The 17,834-nt window shown below is 38.7% G+C and overlaps 1 protein-coding gene across 2 annotated transcripts in view; it reads right to left on the minus strand.

The window, feature by feature from the left end:
- Positions 1-2,648: 2,648 nt before the first annotated feature.
- The window catches only part of LOC112150448 (ephrin type-B receptor 1), a 99,131-nt gene continuing 83,945 nt past the window's right edge, over positions 2,649-17,834 (minus strand). For both annotated transcript variants that reach the window (XM_024278793.2, XM_036211573.1), the window contains 3 exons: positions 12,147-12,343; positions 11,873-12,031; positions 2,649-10,397 (listed from right to left, as the gene is read on the minus strand). In XM_024278793.2, the coding sequence (XP_024134561.1) occupies positions 10,286-10,397; positions 11,873-12,031; positions 12,147-12,343 (468 nt within the window). In that variant the 3' untranslated portion in view covers positions 2,649-10,285. The remainder of the gene's footprint in view (positions 10,398-11,872; positions 12,032-12,146; positions 12,344-17,834) is intronic.

The following is a 17,834-nucleotide window of genomic DNA, read 5'->3' on the forward strand; positions in this document are numbered from 1 at the left end:
TGAACCTAGGCCAAAATAAACAAAACCCCAACTAACTCAACTCAGGGAGCTTACCTGCAAAAGAATGACAAACACTAACCTCCCTGGATTAACATAAACAGGAGAAAAGAGTTACTGAAGAAAATGGTAGTTCACCCCTACAGCTTCACTTAACTAAATACTAAACAACACAAACACCAAAGAACAGAGTGGGACCACACAGAACACCAAAGAAGTTACAAAGTAAACCAGGTGGCGAAGCGTACCGAGCTGCTGTGGCACCAGATTGCAGCCCAGCTCCCTTCTCTTGGACCAGAGGTCCTTATGATGCTTTTAAAGGTGGCTCCACCTGGTTTGGGCCAATGGGAAGCCGCACGATCCAGCACCACACCTGAAAGAAATAAATATAAAAAAAGACCACAAAAAAAGATCCACAAAACACAAAGAAGTCCCACTCTGACAAAAAATACACTGAACCAAAAAGAAAATACAAAGGCTAAAACGCCCACAGACGTAATACTCAATAAAAATACATTTTGTCAAAATTATACAAGCTAGAAATAAGCGCAAGATAACATTGGGCCGGATCCGGACCCGGGTCACCACTTTGACACATGTGCTTCAGACCAACAATATTTTCACCAAATGTTACTAACACTAATTCCATTGAGAAAAAATGTTTTACAGATTTTGGGACGTTTTGTTGAATTTGTTCTCAGAATTAAATAAAGATTTGCAAAAATGTTGTCTGTGACAGTTTAGGAAGTAAAACACCCTGTGTGTCATCACTTTTTTAAAAACCTTTATATGTCAACTAGTAAATCTTGGCACACTGTTATTGTTAATGTAATTTTGAAATGATAATTTTTCTTGTTGAGACATATCCACAATATAAAAATTAATTTTGGCTTTTTTTTTCTTCCTGAAAAAGGAATCATGGCTGACTCACTTTTTAAAATAAGGTATTTTTTAAAGCTTAAACATAAACCTTAAACCTTTTCCAATTGTTCTTACTCTAGTAATCGTTGTGTGATGACAGGATTCTGAAGTGGATTTCTTGGACTTTTTGCTAATAAATTTGTTTTTGACTTCCATTTCAGTTCCTAAATCCCACATTGTGGCTTCTCATCTCCTGCCAACTTTTTTTTGTCCACTCAGTGGTTAAATGTCTGAATCTGTCTGACCTAAATCGTTCAAACTCATCTCTACAAGAGGTTATTGTGAAGAAAAAATATTGCTCACGCATTTAAAATAAGACTTTTTGTGCTATGAATGATTCATTAAGCGTGCTCGCATAAAAGAGGATCTCATTATGGAGTTTTATTACCTTTCTTATTACTTTCAGAACGCAGCTTACTTCTCTAATCTACTGAGAATTCAGCACACAGTACATCAAGGAGAATTTAGAGCTTAGCGTTGCACGCAGAAGTGGAAATTCAATATGGATTATTGTCTGTCCTGAGTAGCTTTTAATGTACTGATTGTCCATTTATGGTTTTTGTTTTCAAGCATCAAAACACGGGAGTATGTTTAGTTTCTATTGTGAAGGAGATGCCGTTAGGAAAGCAGATGTCAAATAAAATGTTGATGAAAGTGCATGAAATGACAAATTCTCACAGCTAGAATTCTTAATTAAAATACCCTTTGTGTTATATAACAAATAAACAGCTGTTTGTATTGAATTTTGGAACAAAACAACTGGGACAATCTTGTATCTGTTATGTAATATGGTGCAAAATTATTTTGAACGTCATCTCACAAAAATAAGTGTAGCTGTTTTCAATATTTTTTATATTTAAAGTGTCAAATTAGCAGATTTGGATGACGTAAAGTGAAATCACTGGAAGCAATCCTTATAAATACAAGAACAATAAATAGAGGTAAGTTTGACGTCACACCTTTCAGCTCATTTATTTAGTGAAGCGGGCAGACGGCATCCATATCTCCAAGGCGTCACTTTCCTTTTAATGAAACTTAGTTAAGGTGACATGTGTGACCTTGACCTTTCAGTGATGCCACCATAAATCTAAATTCAGGGTCATTCCAGGATCTGCTGGGCATTATTCTCACCTTCCTCGCTGCAAACTACAGCCCAGTCTGCTGTATTGTCCATAAATACACACGTCATGATTGCGGTTACAAACTTGTCTTTCTTTTGTCCTCTCACAAAAGCTCAGATGCTTTTGTTTATCTCTGTTCCGTCCTCTCTGACCCCCGCTGGTCATGCAGATGTCTGTCATTACTGAGTCTGCGTCTGCTGGAGGCTTTTTTTTATTTTATTTTTTTTTCTGTTCAACCATTTACGTAGAAGTTTCATTCTTTACACAATAGCATATAAACTATAGGGAATGTCACAGTTTGATTCAAACTGAATTGTATTGTGATAACCATTAAAAAATGTACTTTTTACTTGATGCTTTTCTTGCATTCTTTCTGGGCAAAGATACTGCCTGCACCACATTAGGTGGTGTTTCAAGCATGCAAAGGATCGTAAAGTTTTGATTGTTTTCTAACAAACAAAGAAAATATCAATATTGAAATAAGTATAATATTTAACCTAGTTTTGAGGTCAAAATGATTTATTGTAAAATTGTAAATCTCTACCTTGCTTTAAAGTTCAACTCTATCTATTTTTTCTATTGTGAAATTGTTGCCAGTGTTTTTTTTTATTTTTTATTCTGATTATGTAGTTTTTAATCAAAATCAAAAAGCTAGTGTTGTTTTTAAGACATAGTTTCTGCAGGGCAGCGGGAGATTATTAGAAATTCAGTTCTGGTTTGTGGATCAAACTGTTGGTGTGGTAGCATTCCTTTGTTTACACTCTCTACCACTAGTTTTTAGCACCTCACAAATCCAACATTAGTGTATCAAAAAAAAAAAAAAAAAAGAAAAAAAATGGGAACCAATATCAGAGCTATCCAACTTTGTACAGTTTTGAGCCGAACGGCAGCTCAGACCAGGTAAATTTTGTTTGCTTGCAAGTGGATGTATCAGAATTGTAGCGGAGAAGAGTGACTTGGGCCCGCCCATGGTAGTTGCTGAATCACAAACCTGAGCTTTCAAATTGTAGGTTTTCACCTGCTTCATCGCGATTTGCATTAAGAAATACTCAGAAACAGTGTTTTAATCTTAAATTCTTTTATATAACACCTAAAACACAATTTTCATTGGAGTGGGTCTTTAAGTCAAAGTCCTATTTCCAAAAGCACAGATGTTGCTGGCAACTCCACTACCCTACACCAAAGGCCCCCAAACTTTTTCTTGTGAGGGCCACAACTTTGTCCTCTCTGCTGTGGAGCTGGTTTAAGTTTGTAAGTTTGTAAGGTAACAGAGTGTAACAATTGCAGTGTGTGTCTAAACTCAAACATTTATAGTTTTCCAGAAAGCCTGACGTAGCCAAATATTAATGACTCTTTCTGGGATGTGCGAAGTCGGGGAATAAATTCCTCACTGGCTCCATTTTAATTTTGTTTTCAAAGCTCTTTTATGTTCCTTCCCTAGTTTACTTTGCAGAATTGCACATGATAACACATCTTAACAGTTTTAAATTATTAATTAAAAGTAACTTTTTTAGAATGGTGTTTAATACTCAATAGTCATTAGCATTTCAGTTTATTGTTTCTTGTTTTTTTTGGCATTCTCATTTTGTCTTTTTTTATATATATTTTTTAATTTTATTCTATTTTTTCTTCTTAATTTGTCGACTCTTTTGTCTTTACTGTATTGTGAAGCACGTTGGTACCCTAAAGGAGTTGTAAAATGCTTTGTACCGCCCCTTTATTCGTTTATTAATTTATTTTACAATAATTAGGTTTACTTTTATAAATTATTTGGCAGGAAGCAATGCTTTTAACCACCAGTAGACTCAATTACTAACTCAGTTCCATTTTATTGGTCTTCTTTATTTGACAAACAGTGCATTGTAAATGTCAGAAAGTTTACAGCTACAAACCCCCACACACGATGTACAAACGTTTCACTGTACACAGAACAGCACACACACATTATTTTACACAGGCACACATGGATGTGCGTGATGTTAAAGTCTTATCATACATCGGATGCTCCACCTCTGTGAGCATTGAACATTTATAACAGTATTGAAGGTAAACAGAGAAAGGAAGCTGGTTAATAAGCCATTTTTTTCTTTCTTTTTTCACAAAGAAAAACATTAAAAAGTGTTGAAAATTGATGGCAAGCAACTTGAACCAATCTGCAAAAAATGCAAGCAGACAGAAAATTTTGGATCAGATGTTGGACAAAACACAAATAGGAAGCTCAAAATCTTTTTTTTTTAAAAAAAAAAAAAAAAAGAAATATTGGTTCAATTTGGGAGAATAAGGGGTATATTCACAGTTTTGGCATCATTACATTTTTTTTAATAGCACGGCTTTTGGCTTTGAGAGGTTGTACTAGAATGCTATAGTTGGTGTTTAACACAGTTGCAGACCAGAGCAGAAACAGTTTGATACAGTTATGATGAAAGCTGCAGTTATTACAGCCTCCAGAGGGGGAACAGGATCCAAATTTCAAGGTATTCCATCCAACAGTTGCAGAGGAATTTCAGATGAAAACAGCCAGAAGATAAGGGGCAAACAAAGTCAGGAGCTTCTTTTTTTCTGAGCAATGAATGTTAAAGAAAAAAAAAATCAATAACAAAACAGTGTTTTTACAGCAGACTGGTCCATTTGATCAAATCTGATAGGATGTGCAGAGAAAAGTAGGTAACGAGTGCTTTAACACCTCTGAAAACTGCAAAACAAAGTACTGCAGGGGCTTTTTAAAAAAAAAAAAATCTCCAATAAAAGTCTAAGAGGGCACAAAACGCTGAGTGTGAAGGGTGCATTGAAAATAGAACAGCTATGAGTTCAAAGCAGACTGTGGAAATGTGGACTGGAAGCAGAGCGAGTTATTCAGAGAGGTTTTTGGGCACAGGAAGAAGAAGCTGGGTAGAGCAGAGGGTGAAAGACAAAAAGAAAGAGTAATCTCTCCACTCCCAGCCTCATTTTTATTCAAACACAAGTAGAGCTTTGCCTGCCGCTCCTCCTCCTCCTCCTCCTCCACCTCCAGCTTCTTTCCCGCTCTCTTCTTTTCATCTTTGTCCTTTCGGCTCCCTTTAACTTTTTCACTTGTCATCCCTCACCTGCTATCATTTCCAGCCCCACACTTAAAGCTGTGGGATCTGCTTGTAATTAAGAAAAAAAGATCCTTCCATTAAAGCTCAGGAGAAAGTCACTTCTCATTTCAGGGCCGGATTTGTTGTTCTCTTATACTGTCTCCGGTGCTGGTCTGAAAATCTGAATTCACACAAGGCTCGGAAATGTGGGAACTTTATGTGCACTTCTGATGAAAAGTGTAATGTAAATACACCTACACGTGCATCTTAGACTTTAAAACAAATTAATTGATCACACACTGGAAGTTCAACCAGTTGAACTTTTGACTGCCAAAATACGAAACAGCTGAACTGTGACCAATTAGGGACAAGGATTTGGTAGTGATGTGTGGACGGGAAACTTTTCAAAACACCTTTTCTGCCGCTGCTGGTGTGAACACCGCAGGTTCAGTGCATGTTCTTGAATGCACATGACATGCCTGTTGTGAACATAGTGTTTGTCTTTGTTCAACCTGGGCCTGGAAACTTAGAAAAACACTGGACAGTTCAACCCTTCCCTTTTGGGTTCCAAATAGGAAGTACCTGCCGGTTCCTACTTCTATTGAGAAATCAACAGTTATTACTGTCATTTTATTTGTCAGAATAGCCATTCTTATTCTGATACATTCTTCTCAACATATTCTGTCTAATCCCATTTTTTTTTCACGATATTATTTCTTTATTGCAAGTGATTCAAGTTATAAACTGACCAATCCGATGCCTCTATAAATCATGTGGTACACATCGTCACTCATGATTGGCGACTGTAGTTCCCCTAAAAATGTGACTCAGACCGACTCGGACCAATCACTAAAGACGGGTTTCAAAATGGCGGTGCCAGAATCAGGAAGCAATGAAGACAGATTTGGCCTGATTTCCGGAAGGTTGGAGGTAAGATATTTGTCAACACCTTGTTTTTTACGGTCTATGGTTCCAGCGATCACTGTCATTGAAAAGTCTACGTGAACGTGGCTAAAAGTGCATTTTGGGCTTCCGCGTTCAAAACTCTAGCACTCACTCGTCGTTACACACGTTTTTTAGTCTGTTTTCAGGCTCTATATTTACGCTTTTTCACAAAACCTCTTCAACATTTAGCACCAAACCTTTTTCAACTGTGAGTACATTCACTAGTATCAGCTAGCGACAGTCCAGTGTGAACACCGTATGCTAAAAGTGAGTTCAAAGACCTGTTTTCAGCGCGTTCTTGAATGCATGACCAGTGTGTTCGCAGCTTTAAACGTCTGTGGTGAGAGACAGGTTTTGCTGTCAAACCAGCAGAACTGCTCATGGAGTCTTGGTCTGAAGCAGCCATTTGTGTCATTCAAAAATGAACCAAAATATATATTTTTTTATTCTGGTCCTAACTCTGCTCACTCAGAGCTAGTGTGTTAAAATGCAGATTTTTTACAAAGGAGATTAGTTTTGGTCCCACACAAGGACTCACACCAGCTAAGTAGAATTTTGGGACAAAATTAACAAAAAAAAGAAAAATAACATAGACTTTAAAATATATTTAAAATCCCCACATTTTTCTCATTTTCTGTAATAAAAATGACTTTCTGGTGCTTTTTGTGTACAAACACACAAAAAAATGCACACAGAACTTTTCTGCCAATGCTTTAACATTATTCCAAGTGGCAGCAACATGCCAAGACGCACAACAATGCAACAGCAATGACGGGAAGCACTGCTGGGAAATTAAAGTGTTGAATTGCCTCTTCATACTCGAGCCAGTCAATATGCAGAGTGTTTATTAAACTCTTCTGTAATGCTCCAAAGTAGTAATCAGGCTCGGTCTGCACGCAGCTGAAGCGGCGCCCGCACGGTAACAGGTTGGAAAGTACTGACTTTACGGTCCTACTCTCAAGCACAAAGCTGACCACGCTGCCATTTTTAGCATTCTGCTGGAGTCTAGCAGCAGCCGCTGAGTCAAGTACACCGGTTTGTAGTACTGAACTAAAGTGACACACCAGATGGTTTGTTACAAGAAGCCATCTGGGTGTTGGTTGCTTGAAAGTGTTTAGAAAAAGGGCAAAAAAAACTTCCACTTGGCAGGTAGAAGGGTGAACCATCTGTCTTGTGCTGTCCATCACAAGTAAACTTCCTTCGGTCCGATTAACAAAGTGCCATTAGCGGTGCCAAGTGCCTAATCAAATTTTTGTCCAAGGAACACGAATAAAAGCCACCCGGGAAGTTTTTTTTTTTTTTTTTTTTAGCAGCTAACACTTGAGTTTAGTGTTTGAGTGTATAGGTCGTGGATCGGAAAAGACTCACATTTCCAAATGCAAACTCTAAAGACAGAATCTAATTAGAAACCAAATTAGTAATAAAAAACAATTCTATGTGTAGCATAGATCTGAGCTAGCTTAACATGCTAGTATTTTTATTTCTGTTCTGTAAGAAAACCAACAGAGAAGAATTATGAATATTTTTTTACCCAAAGGCCTTAATTATTTTGTCTGACTCTTCAGGAAAATATTTCTAGCATTTTCTAAAATTTAGCTGCAAAAGCATTTATGTGGGTTTGGTGCATAATCGTGCTAACTGTCAAGCTCCTTTCACACCACCCTTGGCAACGCACATTTAAGCGGCCACTTCCAATGACAAGTCTATGTTATTAATCTTCTGTGGTCAAAACTCTTTCATTCAGATCTAGCTACACAAGTTTTTATGATTGTTTTCTGGTTTTATTAACAAAATCTCTGGCACTGCCAGTTAAACCTGATAGAACTTTGACCAATCAGGGACATCGATTTGGCAGTGGCATATGGATTTGGTAATCTAGTAAACCCAGATATAGTGACGAGGCTGACGGCGTCTGGGTTTGTTTTTTAAATAAAGATAAAGAGCCAGACCACTCGTCTGACATTACGGTCATCCATATCCATCATTGCAAGGATGCTAGCAATGAACCAAACTGTTTCCATTTTGTGCCCAGATTAAGAGATTTGCACCGCTTTGACATTTTACATCAAGCGTATTCCAACTGTGGGTGGCAGACATGCCCAAGTAAACATTGGAATAAGAGAGGGACCTGGTTGGAGGCAAGATGGCGACCAAACAACATTAAAATCATCATTAGCTGGAAGTAGGGATGGGCACCGAAAATCGTTTCCATGTAGGAATCGTTATGACTCATTCGGTTCTACCAAAACATAAAGAAGCTGTTGGAATCGGCTACGCATTTTGCTGCATAGTTTAACCTATTTGTCGTAGGACATGTCAATCACTTCAACTCCGTTCAGTACTTTGAAGTTCTAGCCAATCCTTCTGCCTTTCCTGCAACAATGGGCGGGCTCATCATGCTCTCTCTCCTGCTTCTAATCTCAGAGTTCAATATATGTTGTGAAACTATCCCGTACTTTCTTTAGTGTCTTTACTCCATTCACTGTTTTTATCACTAAATAACTCTTCAAAGTTCAAATTTAAGTTATTTGATGAAGATATTGCTTTTATCTTTGTCACAATTAAATGCCTGATTTTAATCAAATTTACCAATTCTTTATTAAAATCTCTGAGCCCTGTCAAAGTCTGTTTCCTGAATATATTAATTACAACAAAATGTTCAATAAACAACCAATGCTGAGCAACACATGCAACCAGACCTGCACCACCAGGGCAGAGTTTCTACGACAAAGTGGAAACTGAAATGTTCAGAGCTGTAAGACCGCCGCAGACCTCTCAATGTCACAGTGTTCATAAATAAAATTTTGATAGGAAAAAAAAAGCCTTTGGGGTGTTCCCGCACTGCCGAGCAGCGCTGCGAAACGAACACAAACACACAGTTTGGTGGGACGTGTCAGAGCTGTGCATCAGAGAAAGCAAACAACTGTCACCGTCTGTCCTCTTGGAGCCAGACGACAAATAAAAGGACAATTTTCAGTGGGAGCAACTGGAAAGGATACATTTGTGCGTGCAAGATAAGAGGGATTGGGTTCAACTATGAACTATTCAACAAGCTGTCAATTTGTTTTTTCCTTTTCTGAATTATAGTTAGCAATCAGTCTTGTAAATCTGTCAGGTGCTTTTTTAAAAAGTTTGTGTCCACAATTCAACAAGAAAGCAGGTCCCTTCACCCAGTTTTCATCTGCAGACAGACACTGCAGTAATAATCAGAGATGTCATTTTGGAAATGAGACAGTCAACACAGGAACGTTCAGGAGCCAGTGAATAAAATAAAATAAAAAAATAAAAAGAGAGAGAATACAAAGGAGCCTGCCAGACAGCCCGCAGCAGAGTGATGATTGCCATCTGGACGGCAGCCATACACTTTAGGCAGAAATGAGATTTGCTCTCTGTGTGTGGACTGAACATGAGCAATGGATTCTGGGTTGGTTCATGCACTGTATTTATGCATCGACTGGCTCCCAGCTCACGGATTTTGCTGCCAAATCACTAGAACATTGGATGACAATACCTTTTTCAGAGATTTTCTGGTTGTGCTGGCTGGAGACCACCAATGTTGCAATTCAGACAATGTCTTAAGCTGCTTTCTCTCTTAATACTGCAAAGTGTACACTTGATTTGTTTAAGCCATGAGCAAAGAAAACCACCAAAAAGATCACAAATACTCTCGTAAAAACAGACAGAACATTTGCTAAAATCAGAACCATTGAGCAAAGTGGAAATTTTCTTCCAATATCATATTTACAGACTCTTCAACATGAAGAGAGGTTCAAAAAAAGGTCCCATTTAAACACGATGGAGAAGTCACAACATGACATGCTGCAGATAACAAGGCCAGCTGCTGTTCCTGTCTCCACAAACAGTTTGAAAGACCTTTTATCCAGGCTTGTGGTCCCATTTGTGTCATTTTTTTCTGTTTTGTTTTTATTTATATATTTATGTGATTTATCCTTCATTGAGAACACACCCTGTCTTCCAAAAAGCAAGCTAGTTTGGTAGAAACTGCCTGCAGAGATCTGTGATTGGAGTCATCTTAAAAGCTGATTCTGAGGGATTCTTTTGGAGATGATGGATGTTTTTGTCTTTCAAAACAGTCACTTGCTTCTGTTTGTTTTACTTTCTTTTGATTCAGACTTAAAAAAAGTGACAAATGTTGATCCCATAAAGCAGGAAATGCAGGTGAGCTTCAGTGACTTGAACAGAAATATGCTCCCTCACAGACTGGCGTGATTATCTCAAACGTGGTTAAACCGACTCAGTGGGAGACTGATCATCGGTGTGGTGCCTCATTGACTGAACACTGGTCAGTATTTTCTTCTGATGTCCAGCGAGGGCCACTCCGATCCGCTGCAGATCCCTAGAAAAACAATATAAAAAATTTAGTAAAAGTGTTTTTTTCTTTTTTTAATTTGAGCACATGTAAACAGATGGATGGTCTGGAAAACAAATTCTATAAAGCGATGCCTCCAGAGCATATTTAAATAAGGAGTAATAAATGAATAATTCGATATAATCTATTAGGACATCGCAGGAACTCCATGCTAAATTGGAATGAGAAAAAAAAAAAAAAAACATTCCTCCCCCTAATGTCATTCGCGCTGCTTTGTATTAGCTGGAACATTCTGCAACATGGGCAGCAGTTTTAAAATCTAATTACACACACATGCCACAGTGAATTTATCATGCAGAGAACGGATTAAAAACCCGAGAAACGTGAGTGCAGGTAGACTGCACACCCCCTCCCCCCCGTCCCCCAAGGTACTTGTTCATATTGCATGTAAAGCATCTTCAGCAAGGTTCAGTGGCTCACACTCCTTTTATACGCTTCCTTCACACTGGTGCAATTTTAAAACACCTCTAATTAATCCCTTTGGCTAAATTTATCTGAAGAATATAACCCGGTACAGCCATTTAAGCAGGGATGAGCAGCCTCCATCCACCATCTGTGGATCAGCTAGTGGAAAGTGGCTGCTCAGTTTTTTGAAAGCCGAGCAACTGTCTTCAACCCCTGATTTCCTTACAAGCTAACTGAAGCATGGAGCCTGAGCCGGGCTCTTTCAGTGCTTTAGGACAAAAATACTGAATTTAATTTGCAGTTCAAGTTGAGCAGACATTTTTAAAATTATTTTCCCGTTCACTCTGATACTTTTTCAAAACACAAGTTGACTTTCACACATTTAAAAAGTGAAACTGAATCAGAAAGATAAAAGACAGTTAATCCTATACATGCCAAAACATTTGAGAATTACTTTTCAGATTTCAGAGGAATAGTGGTCTATAGCATCAAATGTAAAAAATTAATAAGCCAAAGTAAACCAGGTATGTTTTATGATTAAATAACTGCAAAACTCTAATTACTACCTCTCCTCTACCGTGCTTTAAAGTGGAAATGTTGGCTGCAGACAGGATAGCCCTTGACATTATTGCAAGGAAAAGAAAGTTATACAAAAAATCCCCCAAAACTTTTATTTAGGCTTAAAAACTGAAGAAAAAAAAACATAACTGTTAGGCTTGTCAGTTAAAATAAAGTTTTTTTCTGATTCCCATCGAGCACTTCCAGTTCTGGCCATTGATGTCAGGAAATGTTTCTTCTATAACTATATCTGACTTTTGTTTTCCATGCATGACCTCTTGACCCTTTCACTGTGATCTTCCAAGATCAACGGAGTCTCAAACATACTCAAAATATACTTTTTTAAGTCTATCTTTTAGTTTCACTGTTTTCTTCCCTTGTGATATAACAACTGCTTCTAAAAGTTCACTGCTAATATTTTCTAGCAAAGTGAAAGGATGTGACAAAAACAAAACAAGTCTCTTTGGAGAAAGACTTACTCAGCAGTAATTTGTGTGACGAGAGGCAAAGACGTGAAGCCCGACCCGATGAAGGAGTCTCTGTACTGTGTCATCTTCAGAGCAGCCAGCCAGTCCTCCACTGAGCTCACCCTGCTCAGGTCTGGAGCTCCCCGGTCTAATAAGGGATGATGAGGAGGGCTGCAGAAAGCAGATATGAGGGGGAAGAGGGAATATTACCAGCAGTGTGTAAAGCTGATGAGTGGGACGGAGAAAAGATGCTTGTGGATGTAAATGGGTTTGTATCTCTGCTCACCCAGGGGGCATGTTGTTGGATCCGGCTTTGAGCGACGCAGGGTTGCGGATCATTTTGTCCAGCATGCTGACAATATCGGGGAACTTTGGCCGTGCGTTCCTGTCCTTCTGCCAGCAGTCCAGCATCAGCTGGTGCAGCACAACTGGACAGTCCATGGGAGCGGGCAGCCTGAAGTCCTGCTCAATGGCGTTTATCACCTGAGACAAGAAAAGAGAGGATAAAATGTTCCATTTTTGGTTGAATTCAACTATTACTTAAGCTGCTACTCCCAGGAGAAAACATCTCTGAACACATCTGCACTGCTCCACCTTTATGCTTACTGTGCAGATTCTCTACTTCAAGCAGCTGCTCAGTTACTCCAAGTTCTCCAAATCCACCCGACCCAGGTAATCAGAAGCGAGTAGAGTAGGAATACGTAAACAGATTCAGTATCAGGTCACTGTCATCCTTCCTTAAGCACACGGACTTCATGCTTGGAGCTCCGTTCATCAGCTAAAAAAGCAGTCAGTTTTCATCGTGATAGAGGCCACGAAGAGGTCAAGTCTGTAATAGACCTGTTAGAGAACCCAAACAGCTGTCACACTGTGAGGAGACGGCTTCTGGCTCTGCTATCAGATAGTGTGACCGCTTTGACATGAAGGAACTCTCCTAAATGGAAGAGGAAACATCATTATCAATTTCTCTCGAGGCACGCTGGGTAATCTTAGCAGCCCAAAAACACAGTGTTTACGTGTCAGAATGTCTAGCCTGCAGACATGAGACCCGAGGAAAACGGTTTCCTTCGGGAAGCTTCCTTATGATTCAGACTAAGATCAACAACTGACAATGAAATCTTACAGTCTGGTACAAAACTTAACTTGGGAAGATATAAAATGATGATCCAAACACACATTCATGTAGATAGTGCTGATGTTTTGTTCATTTTTACTTGTCACTACAGAAAGACCTCTTTCTTCTTCAAAATAAGTAAAATAATTTTTAGGGAGGAGCAACAGAAAAGATAATGACACTCTTGGACCAACAAAACAAAACTGGGGGAGCTTATTTAAGACCCACTCTTCAAAAATGAGTGTTCTTGGTGTTTTAAACATGTTCTTGTAACATTTTTTTCATGATGGAGGACATAAATAAAGAAAATTAAGCTTAAAACTGAATTCCTGAGTATTTCTTTATAGAAATAATGGTTAATCAAGAGCTGATGAAAAAATGTAGAAAATGCTTTTTAAAGAGCTCAACAAACCACAGAGTGATTAAACAGCCACTTTTTAATTGTGACATGTTGGCAGGTTCAAAGTTGTTGCTTTTTCTCTCAGTGCCTCCCATGTTAGTTTTACTTTTGATCTATAAAAATCCTCTGAAGTAAAATGTTATAAATACTCCATCCCTAATTATGTTGTTGTCTCAATGCTCCTCAAAGCACTGTCATCCTCGTGATCAAAGTGACAGGTAGTAATATGAAGTCATGAAACTGCTGATAGAGATGATCTCTTGTTCCTAAAATATCTTTCATCTTTCTGTGGTGACCTAAGTGCTGGCAGGGGTAAAAATAATGCTTTATGAAGTATTCTCTGTATAAAAAATGTTAGGAATGACTTCACCAAACTCCCAATGGAGTCTAAGGAAGACAAAGAGTCCATCTGTCCATCAATTTTCTAAGGATAGCAGACTAATCTCTTTTTCCACCGAAAAACTTCTTCTACTTCTACTGTCACAAACGAGTAGACAACTGGTTCCACGTACAGCAGGTTTATTTGCACAGACATGATGAGAGGAGTCAAACACAGCTAAAAGTCCATAACACTAAAGCAGGGTCGGGGAGGCAGAGGTCAGGCGCTGGCATAACAATATCAAGAGAGCAGGCAAATGTAGTTGTAGTTCAGCCATGGGTCAGGGCAGGCGGCAAACAGTCGTTTGAGAACCAGGATTATGATCACGAAAAGACAGGTCAAGAGACGATGCTCAGTTTGCAGGCAGAGTGGGACAAACAATACTTCGCACTGAGTGAGCCTCTGTGCGCTGCTTCAGACTCATTTGGGTGATTGTCAGTGAGAGTCAGGTGAGTGGCATCCAGAGACTGTGCGTTGGGGCAGCTGGGAGATGCAGTGTGTTAATAATCTGGAGATGGCTCCCATTGGTGACCAGAGGGGGGACAAATCATTGACCTGTGACTTCTGCCAGGGGGAACCCAAGGCCAGCTGAGAGATATAGTCTCTTCAGCATGTCCTGAAAACTGAATGCATTACTAGACAGAGGTCATGAGCCAAAATCTCGACAAATGTCTCTGCGTCCTCATCTCTGATTATTGGTTGTACATACATTTGTGTATCTTGAATCATCATTTTCAACTCAATCTGCCTTGACCCCAGGCACTCACATATTGGACTTGACAAAGAGTGTCACAGGTGACAAGGAGTCAATACTTTGTATATTCTACCACATCACAAACACTGACAAGAATAAAAACACTCACAATGCCTGGATCATGGTATAATCAATGTATTTTTGGAGCAGCTTTCCATGGGATGTTACAGGGAGTATGTAGTGGAGACGGGACTTAACTATATTTAAAAGCTGCACCAGTTTATACGTTCATCTTTGGTCGACTTGACTTCTACAACAGTGTTTTTACAAGACTACAAAAAAAATCTATCAGATAACTACAACTTATTTAGAGCTCCACTACTTGGGTTCTCGCAAGGAAAAAAAAGAATAGACTACATTTGTCCAGTTCTGACATCTTTCCACTGGTTGACTATCTGCCAACAGATAAACTAAAGTTCTGTTGCTGGTTTATAAAGCTTTCTTAGCCAGAATTCTTCCCCTACCCCTTCATCTTCTCCCCTTCAATTGAAGGGGCATTTGAAGTAATTGTTGTTCCCGTGGTGTGCTCTGGAGCACAGAAGTTTATATGGCCGTGGTGCAGCGGTAGGGTGGTCGACTCCTGATCGGAAGCGAGCGGGTTCGACTCCCGCCTTGCCCGCCCATGTGTTGAAGTGTCCTTGGGCAAGACACTGAACCCCAAATTGCCTCTGGTGGGAGGTTGGCGCCAGTATTCGGCAGCAGAGCCACCACCAGTGTGCGAATGTGTGAATGGGTCTGTGACTGTGAAGACTTTGGGCCCTCGAAGGAGGGTAGAAAGCGCTATACAAGTATACGCCATTTACCATTTAAATGTAAGTATTTACTTTTTGCTTTAGCATGACTTTTTAAAGTAATAAAACTGACATTGCTATGTATTTTCCAAGTGCTGGCAGATATGCGCGAATATAGACGACCGGTGACTATTAATGACGTCATCGAGGGATGGTAAGGTCCGAATTTGAAGATGCTATTTTTCCCTAACTCTCCATTTGGAGGGCTAAATGTAGGGGTAGGGAGAAACCGTAGGGGAAGAATTTGGAATCCCAGAGTCAAACCCAAACAGGGAGAAGCTCCATTCAGCTTCTATGCTCTACAGATCTCAAATAGGTTTCTACAAAGCCTTAGATCAGTATCTAACTATAGGTTAAAGACCCACCTGTTCTCTGCTGCATCTGACTAGTTTTTATTCAAAAAATTACATTTGCAGCCTACTTTAATCTCAGTTCTTTTAAACTTTCTTTTTTTTACTGATCACTCCTCTAATATCTCTTTTGATTGTTATTTCAATGTTTTATATAATGCACATTGAATTGTCCTTGTACACAAAATGTGCTATACAAATAAACTTGCCTTGTACAAAGTGACCTCATGCCTAGAAAAATCAAGCTACATACTTTGAAAGTTACGACTCCACACAAAGCCATATCCAGCTTTGAACAGATGAATGAACCAAGTAAATCCTGCAAATAACAACCTTTTGACCTATTCATGATGTCATTCATGATGGTCATCTGCAGGTTCTGAAACCAGGACAGTTTTCATTTAAACCCACTATCACTGTATGGGAGCTGGAGGCTCTCGTCTTGCTAAAGCCATCGTCTGAGGAGACTGAAGGATGGTGTTTGTCTAAGGTATTTTTAAAGCTATAGAATCAAAGATAAGATCATCTCACTTTTATTACTTACTCTCAACTCTTTTCATGTCCCTCTCTGACATTGATTTGAGCAAAGATGTAGGATCACTTTTACCTTACTTCTACACACTGAATGCATAATATTGTAATGTTTAAAGATTCACTGTGCTTTGCTCTTTTTCCCTCCCTTATACTAGCAATGATTACTTTTCTGTCAAAAGTTGTCATTATTTTTGAAAATCTGACTCGGAGACACAACTAAGTAAATTCAGATGCTTATTTTTAACCACTGACTGAATCTTTGAGTCAAACTCGCTTCTTTAAGCTAAATTCAGACCTCATCTTAATTCAGTTATTTTAAAATGTTTTTTTAGGTAAAATTCTGAATTGCAGAAAGACCTAGAACTTCGAATGCAAAAAACAAAAAACGTGGTAAAAAGGTGCTTTACCACTTCAAAACAAAAAGAAAAAAAAAAAACAATCTAAAAGTAGAATCAAGCTGTGATAGTGTGACCTGAAATCATTCTGCCCCCCGCACGTGGAGGACAAATAACTTTTACGAGTGTCTTTCAAACTGTAATTATAATAGCTGGTATGTTAAAACTCCCACAGTAGTGAACCCTGGTGGCTTTAAAAACATCATCCTCGAACACGTTCGTTAGACATGTGATGCACCTTTTTCCCATGAATCAGACCTCCGTTTTTCAATCCAATTTTGAAGTTTTTTTTTTTTCTCATTGTGATGTAAATGTACGCAAAAGGACATTTTAGGTAGTTACATAAACAGCAGATGAGGGCTAATTTGAGTCCTCTGCGTCAGATGGTTTTTGATGTATGAAAGTTGTGAGTTCAGAAAACTCCACAGTGGTATTAATATTTGAAGAATCAAAGAAAATACATCAAAGACTCACAAAAGCACATGATAAGGATAAAGTTTTCTTCATAATCATAACTACCAACACAAAGTTACTTCTAAAACTTTGAGAAGGTAATATTTTTCAGGGAAACTTTATTAGAGACATTGGTGCATCAACCTTGTTTGCATAGTTTAGCTCTAAACTGCTGTCGGTCTGGGTTACATGTGTCTAAAGACGAGCAATGACAGTAAGTGCCATGTCAGGTTAAATGATTTTGGACCTTAACTGTCAGTTAAAAAAATCTTATTATTGTTATTTTTACTTTGATGCTTAGATTTCTTTATATATTTTGGTCAGATTTGGCGATGTCACAAAATATTGATGCGCAAAGCTGAAACACTGGTTTCTAAAACCATCATTAAGTCACACACAGTTAGTCGGTATCCCAAGACTCCTTATGTGTAACAAGCATGCATTCCTGTGTCCCTTTACGCTAACTTTCAAACCAGTTACAGGCGTTTACTGGCATGGAGGCACTTTTTTAACCTAAAAATGAAAAAAAGTTAAAGAAAAGAGTCAGTTTCTATGATATTTTATACCTGTGTCTGATAATAGCTGATAGCTTTCTTCAGTGAGATCTATGATATGATGAACTAAGAGTGTATTCAGATGGAACACATTTGATTTGCTAAAGTGAACCAGAGTTTGTTTCCCGCCGATAATCCAGAACAACTTTTCCAAGCAAAACCTGGTCTGGGACCAGAAACTGCTCTCAGACCCATCGTTTGAGGTGGTCTTGGTTCATTTCCAATCAAACTGAGTTTCGGTTCGCTCCGA

The sequence above is a fragment of the Oryzias melastigma genome, linkage group LG4, assembly GCF_002922805.2.
Source record: "Oryzias melastigma strain HK-1 linkage group LG4, ASM292280v2, whole genome shotgun sequence".
Taxonomy (NCBI): Eukaryota; Metazoa; Chordata; class Actinopteri; order Beloniformes; family Adrianichthyidae; genus Oryzias; species Oryzias melastigma.